Source organism: Gracilinanus agilis, chromosome 1, assembly GCF_016433145.1.
Source record: "Gracilinanus agilis isolate LMUSP501 chromosome 1, AgileGrace, whole genome shotgun sequence".
NCBI classification, from domain to species: Eukaryota; Metazoa; Chordata; class Mammalia; order Didelphimorphia; family Didelphidae; genus Gracilinanus; species Gracilinanus agilis.
In genome coordinates, this window is record NC_058130.1 from 406129093 (window position 1) to 406140103 (window position 11011).

General features: G+C 38.9%; 1 protein-coding gene across 1 annotated transcript in view; it reads left to right on the forward strand.

Moving 5' to 3' along the window:
* LOXHD1 (lipoxygenase homology PLAT domains 1) overlaps positions 1-11011 on the forward strand; it is a 293979-nt gene that overhangs the window by 231151 nt on the left and 51817 nt on the right. The window contains exon 33 of the mRNA XM_044681634.1: positions 5665-5850. Coding sequence (XP_044537569.1) covers positions 5665-5850 — 186 coding nt within the window. The remainder of the gene's footprint in view (positions 1-5664; positions 5851-11011) is intronic.

Here is an 11011-nt window from a genome sequence, read left to right on the forward strand (position 1 = left end):
TTTTCCCCCTCTTTTTGTTTTTAAAGGCCTTATGAATTCCCTCCCTCTTCTCCCCTCCCTTTTTTTGACCTCCCCACTCCCCTGCTCCCCTTGGTTTATCCCTTCTAACTTTCTCAGAAGGGTTAGATAAGAGTTTTATGTCCCAATGGATAGTATAGCTACTCTTCCCTCTCCGGGTTGATTACACTAAGAGTAAGGTTTGATTATTACCTCTTAATGCTCTCTTCCTCTCCTTCTTATAATAGTATTTGTCCCCTCTCCCTCCAATGCCCTCTTTGTGTGTAATAGAATATCCTATTGCCCATACTTTCCCCTGGAAATATATAGTCAATTTTGATGGGTAGTTGATCCGTGGTTGCAGGCCCAGCTCTCTTGCCTTTCTGAATATCGTATTCCAAGCCTTGAGATCTTTTAGCGTGGAGGCAGCCAGATCCTGTGTGATCCTGATAGGTGCTCCTTGATATTTGAATTGTTTCTTTCAGGCTTCTTGTTAGATTTTTTCTTTTGCTTGGAAACTCTTGAATTTGGCAATTATATTTCTGGGTGTTTTCTTTTCTGGATCGAATGTCGCAGGTGTTCTATGAATCCTTTCAATGTCTATATTGCCCTCTTGTTGTAGGACTTCAGGGCAATTTTGCTGAATTATTTCTGTTAGTATGGAGTCTAGGTTTCTATTAATTTCTCGTTTTTCTGGAAGACCAATTATTCTCAAATTGTCTCTTCTAGACCGGTTTTCTTGGTCTGTCACTCTCTCATTGAGATATTTCATGTTTCCTTCTATTTTTTCAGTCTTTTGACTTTGTTTTATTTGTTCTTGTTGTCTTGAGAGATCATTAGCTTCTACTTGCTCAATTCTAGCCTTTAGGGATTGATTTTCGGCTATAATCTTTCGGTTTTCGGCTATAATCTTTTGATTTTTGGCTGTAATCTTCTGGTTTTCGGCTATAATCTTCTGGTTTTCAGCCATAATCTTCTAGTATTCCTTTTCAATCTTGTTATTTCTGGTGTTCAATTTGCTTATCAGTTCATTTGGTTTCTGAGCCTCACTTTCCAATTGCAAGATTCTACCTTTTAAACAGTTATTTTCTTGCCAGATCTCTTCCATTTTCCTCAAAATCTCAGTTTTGAACTCTTCCATAGCTTGTCAGGAGTTTTCCTTATTTGAGGAGGGTCTGGATGCTTGTTTGTTCTCCTCCTCTGTTTGCTCAGTTGTCTGGATTTTCTCTGTGTAAAAGTTGTCGAGTGTTAAAGACTTCTTTTTCTTGTTGTTAATCTTTCTCTTCTGAACTTCCTGAGACTGGGTAGCCATAGTTAGCCTAGCAGCTTCTCAGGTTTATCCTCACGCTCAGGGTCTGTCCACGGTCAAGCCCCCTGGTGGACCCCCTTGCTTGATCCTCTGCAGGAGGTTTCTTTACAAGTCTCAGGGCGCTGCTTCCACAGTCGTATACCTGTCTGCACTGGTTCCCCACTCAGGGTTTCAGAGCTTTAGCTCGTGGCTGTGTCTGCCTCCACCCACGCCTCCGCCCATGCCTGCGCTCTGAGCCTGGGCTCTGCATCCTGCATCCGCTCTCGGCGCCCTGCTCCCGCGCTCAGATTTTGTGTGCGTTCGTTAGCTTTTTGGGGTCCTAAATCTTGCTGCTCTCAGGAACAGGCCCTGGAGCTGCCAATGACTCGATGGGTGCCCCAATCTTGCTCTATTTCTTTTTAGCTGGCTTCGGTGCTATAGGTGTTGTGTGTGGAGGGGGTGGGGGTGGGGTGGTTGCTCAGTCCGCGATTTAGTGAGAGCTGTTTCACCCCTTTATAGCATGGAAATGCCTTGATTCCACATACCTTCCACGCTGTGCCCTGTTGTGGGGTTCCTCCGTTCGTCTGGACTTGTTTTTATGTCCCCTTGAGGAGTTTTGTATGTTTCGGTCAGGAGAGGTTAAGAGCTGCTTCTTACTCTGCCGCCATCTTAACCGGGAACCTCAGTCAAGAAGTTTTGATTAAGCCACCTGCTATGTGGCAGGCAGAAAAGTGAAAAAAATAGTCCCTGTCCTCAATAAGTGTATATTCTAAGGGAGGAGACAACATATCAGTAATTCGATAGATACAAGACGTAGAGCAGATGGAAGGTAATTGGAGATACTCTTTCCACCATACTCCATTTCCAGGTGGCTACTAGTTTCCTACAACAATAGATGGTGAAGTTACAGGTTAGAGTGGGAGGAAGCAAAGGGCATCCATGAAGATGACATTCCCTTCAGTTTAAAAATCGAACGTATAAGGTGGCTTTTTCTGGAATCAAGAATGTCTGAGTTTGAATCCTGCATCAGGCACTTAGTAGCTGTATGACCCTAGGCAACTTAGTCAATAAATATTTGTTAAATACCTGCCACGTGCCAGACCTAGGGCATATGGCATATGTGCCATTGGTAGGGCAGCTAGGTGGCACACTGGATAGAGCACTGGGTCTAGAGTCAGGAAATCCTGAGTTTAAATCCAACCTAGCTTGTGTGACCCTGGGCAAGTCACTTAACCCTGTTGGCCTTATTTTCCTCATCTATAAAAACAAGCTAGAGAAGGAAATTGCAAAATACTCTAGTATCTTTGCCAATAAAATCCCAAAGAGTCAGCTACAACTAAAAAAATGACTAAATAACAAATGTACCAGACACTGCCCTACATGTTACAGATACAAAAATTCAATTCAATAAACATTTAATTGTCTGCTCTGTGCCAGGTACTATGCTAAAACATTGGTTATAAAAAATGCAAAAAACAGTCCCTCCCCCAAGGAGCTTACATTCTAATGGTGGTGACAGCATGCAGAGAAATACATACCAAGTAATCTATATGCACGATAAATAGGAAGTAATTAAAGAGGGATAAAAAGAAGCAAAAAACAGTCCCTGCCCTCAAGGAGCTCATAATCTAATGGGGGAGAAGATGAGCAGACAAATAAGGACAAACTAGCTACATGCTGGATGAATAGGAAATAATTAAGACAAGGAAAATACTTTAAAAGAAGCTCGGGAAAGCTTCCTGTAGAAGATTGGACTTCAGATAGAACTCAAAGGAAACCAGGAACATCAACAGGTAAAGATGAAGATGGGAGTATCTCATTCATGGAACAGTCGAGAAGTCACTGTCACTGGATTGAATTGGCTGGAAAGGTTAGGAATGGGGCTAGGTTATGTAGGGCTTGAATGATAAACAGAGGATTTTGTATTGTATTCTTTCTGGAGATAACAGTGAGCCACTGGAGTTTATTGAGAGAGGGTTGGTTGCATGGTTTGATCTGTGATTTAGGAAAATTATGTTAGTGCCAAAATGGAGGATGGATTGAAATAGAGAGAGACTTGAGGTAGGCAGACCTACCAGCAGCCCATTAAAAGTGCAGGTGTGAGATGATAAGAGCCTGTATCAGAGTGGTAACCATGTCACTTAAATCTCTCTCAGTCTCAGTTTCCTCATCTGTAAAATTGAGATAATAATAGCACCTATCTTACAAAGGTTGTTGTGAAAGTCTAATGAGAATAATACATACACACAAAGACACCTATATATTCACATACACATACATGTATACAGATATGTGTACATCTTTGCAAATATTAAAAGTATTATATAAGAATTAATTGATATTATTACCTTGGCAAAAAAAAAATCTTGTGATATGACTTCTATGAAGCTGGGAAGGTGCACACATACACCTGAAAATATCTCTCTGACTGATGTCATGATGCCTAAAATTCTGCCATAATAAATTTATTCCTTTAGTCAAGAATTGCTTTCTCCCAGAGGTGCCCCTCATCCCTCTCTTTTTTTTAACTTCTAAGATCTTAGAGACATTAAATTATTTCATAGTAATGTGTTAGTAAACCAGAAGATTCTCTTTCTTCCCTAAGAAGAAATACCTGGGTCAACATGAGAGCCTTGGGTGCCTAGGGCTTGAGGGAGGACCCTGAAGGGAGAATGATGGGTACAGAACAGAGAGGCTGATATGGTCAACGTAGATAGGATTTCCTTCATGATTTTGCCCTAGGCAGATCTTGGTCACTATAAAATTCGCTTTGACAGTCAGTTTTCTTATCTGTAAAATGAAAAGAGTTGGACCACCTTATGATTTCTAAAGTCCCTTGAAGCACTAACAATCATAGAATAAGAAAATTTAAAGCTGGAAAGGAACTTAGAGAAAATCTTATTCAGTCCTTCATTTTATAAACAAGGAAAACAATATCCAGAGAAGTTAAGCAACTTACCTGAGATCACCCAGGTAATAAGTAGAAAAGTCTTGTATGGTTCCATGAGATTAGTGATTCCTAGCTTATACTCAACTTGTCAATTCCACTCATACTTTTTTTTTTCACTGTGCCTAGAGCTCTACTAGGTACTGTTTGTTCTTGACTTTATGTCACTTGTTTTCTTTAAATACATTATCTTTTTGTTTTGTTTTGTTTTTAGATCACTTTCATTTTCAAATGTCCCCTCTTTTCAGAAAACTCTTCCTTGTAAAAAAAGAATAAGAAGGGGGCAGCTGGGTGGCTCATTGGATTGGGAGTTAGACCTAAAGACGAGAGGTCCTAAGTACAAGTCTTGCCTCAGACACTTCCTAGCTGTATGACCCTGGGCAAGTCACTTAACCCCCATTGCCTAGCCCTTACTGCTCTTCTGCTTTGGAATCAATACTAACTACTGATTCCAAAGCAGAAGGTAAGGGTTTCAAAATTTAAAAAAAACTGCCAATAATGGCAATTCTCTCTCACAGCTTACTAGCTGTGAACCTTTCTTGGTCTTTTATAGAATATATAAATGTTTTGAAGATGGGTCCTACCTAAATTGTATTACAGGGGGCAGCTGGGTAGCTCAGTGGATTGAGAGCCAGGCCTAGAGACGAGAGGTCCCAGGTTCAAATCTGACCTCAGATATTTCCTAACTGTGTGACCCTGGGCAAGTCACTTACCCCCCATTGCCTAGCCCTTACTGCTCTTCTGCCTTAGAACCAATACACAGTACTGATTCTAAAACAGAAGGTAAGGGTTTAAAAAAAAAGAATAAGAAAGAGAAAAAAAGAAAAAGCATGTCAGCAAAACTAACCAACACAAATTGAATTTTATACTAGTTAGCAATTTTCCATACATGTGGTTCCCATTTTCAAAGAAGGGAGGTAGTGCATTTTTAAAAATTTCTTTATAGGGGATCAAACTTGGTCCTTATAATCACATAACATTCAGTCCCCCTACTTCCTCATTTTTGTTGTACCTAATGATCATGTCATCATACTATACTGTTTATTTTTCTGGCTTTGCTTACTTCGCTTTGCATCAATTCATGCAAATCTTCCCATATTTTCCTATAGTCTTCCTATTCGTCGTTTCTTATTACACAGTAACATTCCATTTATGGACCACAATTTGCTGAAGCATTCCCCAAACCATGAACAACTACTCTGTTTCCAGTTCTTTGCTACCACAAGACATGTTGCTATAGATATTTCAGTGTCTATAGAATCTTTCTGTCTTCGTTGTCTTTCAGGTATACGCCAATGAGTCAGGACTTTGGGCCAAAGAGAAGGGACATTTTACTTTCTTAGAGTAATCTCAAATTGCTCTCTAGAACAGTTGGATCAATAATAACATTTCCTTTCACTGTGCACCTGCTCTCTATCTAATTGTCTCATAGCTGGGTCATGACGGCACCTCACCGGAGAGCTGCTGGCTGGTGGAGGAGCTGAGTATTGCTGTGCCTACCCAGGGGTGCATGTACACTTTGCACTGTAATTGCTGGCTTGCCAAGGATCGTGGGGACGGTCTGACCTCCAGCGTCTTTGACCTTCTGGATGCTGTGATGGTGAACATTGGAGTGAAGGTACGGAACAGAGAGTCCTTGAAATACCCAAGATCCAAGAGGGGAATCAAAAGGTGCTCCATGGACATCTGTATGAACTGAACTCACAAAATGTTCACACACACAGAGCAAATGGCTGAGTCACAAGGATTTCTTTATAAAAATGGGAGGTTTCGAATATCAGTTTGGAATCCAAATCTGGCTTCAGATACTAGCTATGTGACCCTGGGCAAGTCACTTAACCCTGTTTGCCTCAGTTTCCTCACCTATGAAATGAGCTGGAAAAGGTGGCAAACCATTCCAGTACTTTTACCAAGAAAACCCCAAATGGGGTCACAAAGAGTCGAGCATGACTGCCATATCAGGTTAGGATCAGGTCATTGCCACCAGAAAGGTTATCCTTAAGGAACTCAGTTTTCTTGACTGATTCAGATTATGTGATAAAATAGTACACATATCATTATGGCTTGTAAAAAACTAGCATTTACCATATACCTAGAAAGATATGATAAAGTGACTAGACCTGCATACTGGAAGTTTACCAACCTTTATAAGCCAGAAGTTGATAGATCTTTGTACTACAAACATAAAAACCAAAACATATTTGAGAACTCAACAAATAAACTGTGCTGGAACTCAAATATCATTTCCAATAGCCCAGATTCACCTGGATATAATATTGAACTCTAAAAATCAAAACACAATATTTCTTTTCTTTAAAGTAAGTTAAATAAAAAATATTTAATAAAATACAATTTATAATATTTATTACAATATCACAGTAATATAATTTATACTATAATACAATATTATAATCAACATAATAAAACATATGTGTGAACTATTTTATTATTAAATTATTTATTGTTAATAAGAAAATATTTAATAAATTTAAATAAGTTTTAAAAATTACGTTACTAAGTATCGACTCTAAGACAGAAGTGCAACAAGGGCTAGGCAATTAGGCCCAGGGTCACACAGCTAGGAAATATCTGAGATTAGATTTGAACCCAAGTCTTTCTAGTTCTAGGCCTGGCACTCTATCCACTGTGCTACCTAGTTGCCCCTAACATTTTTAATAGGTGTAGACATACCAAGTAATTATATTTTTCAAATTACATAAAATGAAAAACAAAATATAGAGACAGGCAATTATCTTGTTTTGTGCTGTCTGCTGCTGGGTTTGTCCCAAAGAAGCTCCCACTGAGTCTGATTCAATATTTTAAAGCAATCATTTTATATATTAATGCAAGGAGTCAGAGAACACAAAATAGAAGAAAAATGACAGGAAAACAAATTGTCTTTAAAGTATTCTTATCTGAACTACATAAAGAATTAGAAGAATGAGACAAAAACAATAATAAAATGAACAACCCACTTCTATGAACAGAATGTAAGCCACTTGCAGACAGAGAATGTTTCTATTCCTATCACCGGACCCAGTGCTGTCTCATGCTAGATGCTAAATCAGTGCTCATTGAATTGGATTGAAAATAGCTTTTTTTTGGTAGAATCCTTATCTTTCATTTTAGAATCAATACTGTGTATAGGTTCCAAGACAGAAGAATGTTAAGGACTAGTCAGTGGAGTTAAGTGACTTGCCCAGGGTCATATAACTAGGAAGTATCTGAGGCTAGATTTGAATATAGGACCTCCTATCTCTAGGCCTATCTATCAATTTACTGAGCCACCAAGCTGCCCCTTTAAATTTTTATTTTGTATTTTAATGTTTGCAAAGCACCTTCCTGACAACCACCTTGTAAAGCAGGTAATGGTGATAACACTAGCTGCCCTCCCTATTTCCCCTAAGCTATTATGAAGGTCAAATAAATCTTTCATAATAGTATATAAAAGTAGAGGGTAGATAATAGGCCATAGTTTTCTCACTTGTAAAATGAAAGGGTTGAATTATATGAACTTCTAAAAAGAATAAATTAAAATCCTCAATTAAACACCAAATTGGAAATCTTGAAAATCAAAGGTGAGAGTAATAAAATTGAAAGAAAAGCATTGAACAAATAAAGCTAAAAGCTGGTTTTAAGGAGGGGGAGGACAATAAAATAGATAAATCATTGGTAAATTTGATTTAAAAAAGAAAAGAATTAAATGAACCCCAAAGTTTTGTATGTGCATGTATAACATATACAAATATTTTTATATAATCCTAAAGTATTAGGGAAAATTGATGCTTCGACCCAATCGTTGGTCTTCTCCCATTCTCTGTCTATACAGAGGACAAGGACTGTCTTTCCACTCCTGCACCCACACCTAATTAGCACTACTCCTGGTAGGCTATTTTACATATTTTTTTAATCTGTTGTATGAGACTTGTTTTCATTTAGTTCTCAGGAAAATGCTACAGAGATTATTATTCAAAATTGACAAATAAGAAAACATATTTATTTGATCACAAGAAATATGATATTGTAGAAAAAGTAGCAGGCTGGAATTAAGAGACCAGGATACTAGTCCTGACTCTGAGACTAATGATTTCTGTGACTTTGGGCACGTATCTCCAGGATCATTATGTCTTCATTTATAAAATAAAGAGGGTCAGATTAAAAGAATCTCTAATTTCCTTGAGGAGCAAGGATGGTTTTGCCCTTGGCTTTATATCCCCAGTATTTTAGCATATTGTCTAATGAATAATAACCAATTGATAAATGTTTGCTCATTGATCAATTTATCTAAGAAACAGCTTTATTAGTTTATAATTTTGTTGATTTTTAAATTTTTGTTACTCAATTATTTCCTTATTTAAACCCCTTCAATTTCCCTGTGGAGTACAGAATAAAGTAAAAACTCCAAGACTCTATACAATTGAGTTCTCTGTGCATTTTCCAAATTGTTCTTGTTCTATTGTTTCCATCATGTATGATTCCTCATGACCCCAGTGGGGTTTTCTTAGCAAAGATACTGAAATGATTTTCCATTTTCTTCACCAGCTCATTTTTTTTTTTACAGATGAGAAAACTGAGGCAAACAGGGTTAACTGACTTGCCTAAAGTCTCACAGCTAGTAAATGTCTGAGGCCAGATTTGAACTCAGTAAGAAGAGTCTTCCAGGCTCAATACGCCATCTACTGTGTCTCTTAGCTGGGTACATTGTAGGTACTCAATAAATATCATTCTATGAGAGGTAGAATTGAGTATTGGAAAGAATGTTGGCCTAGAAATCAGAAGATGGGATATGCTGCTCTTGATTTTTTTCACTACTCAGCTATTACAATTTATTGTCATCATATCTCTTGGCCTCGATGTACTCATCTGTACAATGAGATGCTTAAACCAGATGACCTCTAAGGATGATTCCATTACGGAAGTCTACCATCCTTGGGATGTTGGCCAAATCACGCCAGTTCCCCAGGCTCCAATTTCTTCATGTGTAAAATGAGGGAGCAGGATTAAATGGCCTCCAAGGTGTCCTTCTGGCTTTAAATACATGAGTTCAATTAGCTCCTATGAGATCAGTAAGTTCTTTCTAGCTGACTTGCCCACATTTACACCAGGCTTTACTTAAACTTATAGTAGAGCCCAAACTAGAACCCAACCCTTCTGATTCGCACCGCAGTGCTATTCTTCTACTTTGCCAAAGTCAAATTCCTGAGAAAGCACAATTGTGTCGCCATTCAGTAAACATTATCAAGCATCTCCTGTAAGGGTCAATGAGACAGCTAAATGGTAGAGTAGATAGAATGCCAGGCAGGGAGTCAGGAAGACCCACCTTCCTGAGTTCAGGAACTTACTAGCTGTGGGACCCTGGGCAAGACATTTAACCATTTTTGCCTCCATTTCTTCATTTCCCAAATAATCTGGAGAAGGGAATAGCAAACCACTTCAGTATCTTTACCAAGAAAATCCTTAATGGGGTATGAAGAGTGGGAAGCAATGTAGTAAACTGGGAAAACAAAACAAAACAAAATTGGCCTTGGAAAACTTAGGTTCAAACCTCACCTCTAACACTGCTATTACCTGCATAACTTTAGCCAATTAATTTTAGCCCCCTGGACTCTTTTACCTCATCTGATAAGTGAGAAGTTGGACTGAATGGCCTCTAAGGTCCCTCTACCCCCAAAATGACGAACCCCTACTGGTTAGTTCTAGGCACACAAAGATCTTTATGGCACAGGACTTGCTCTCGAGGAGTTGTAATCTAATGGAGGTAAGGACAGGGCCACCAAAATTATTCGAGTGCTAAGGAAAGTGAAATTCTTAGGAGAAATATGAGAAGGAAGAAATAATTTTCATTTGAAAGGGAGTAGGGGGTCATAGAAGGGCTTTCTGGAAGATGTGGCTCCTAAACTGGACTTTAGAAGAAAGGGCCTTAAACCAAAGAGAAAGAAGATATGGAGTCCATTAGAGGCATGGAAAGAGAGCAGGTACAGAATGAACAAAAGCTTAGAGTTGAATGGAGGGCAGGATGGAGACATAGAATAAAGTTGGAAAGTATATATAATATGTGAAGAGGAGTAGCCTAAGCTAAGACCGGATGGATCCATTTGGAGCTGGGTTGTCAAGGGCCTTGAATGTCAAATTGGGGCATTCAAGGGATTCTATAGATGGAGGCTCAGCCCTGCTTCCTACTCCTCATCAGGCCCACATAGTTTTAGACTCAAAAAACAGCTTTGGAAAAGAGGAAGGGTGAAGTTATATCAGTGCCAAAATCCTAGTGGTTAGTCTCAACAGATGAAAATGAAAATATTGAATTATTGGACCCTCAAAAAAGAGGTTCTTAATGTAAAGGTTGGTAGCAAGAGTGAGAGAGAGAGGGAGAGGGAGAGAGAAACAGAGAGACAGGGAGAGACAGAGAGAGAGAGAAATGAGAAATGCAGGGCTTCTAAGAGCTCAGAAGGCTGGGACCCCATCTTGTTCAACATCTTATAGTTGATTCTCTCAAGAGACAATGAATTGACCTGTTGGGTTTTTTTCTCCTTATTTGTTTCAATGCCCATTTGTTTACATGATAGCCAAAATAATGGAACACCTGTAAACTTGATCAGGCTATTTTCTATCAGAAAGATGACCTTCTTCCTCCTTTCTTGGCCTTTCTTCCTCTCTTTGGAGACCCAACTTAAGCCTTACTTCTTCCTGAAGAAAGAAGAGAATATGTATTGGGGTAGTGCCTGCTATGTGCCAGGCACTGTGTTAAGCACTTTGAAAAGTCGTTTCTCTTTGCCTTTCTA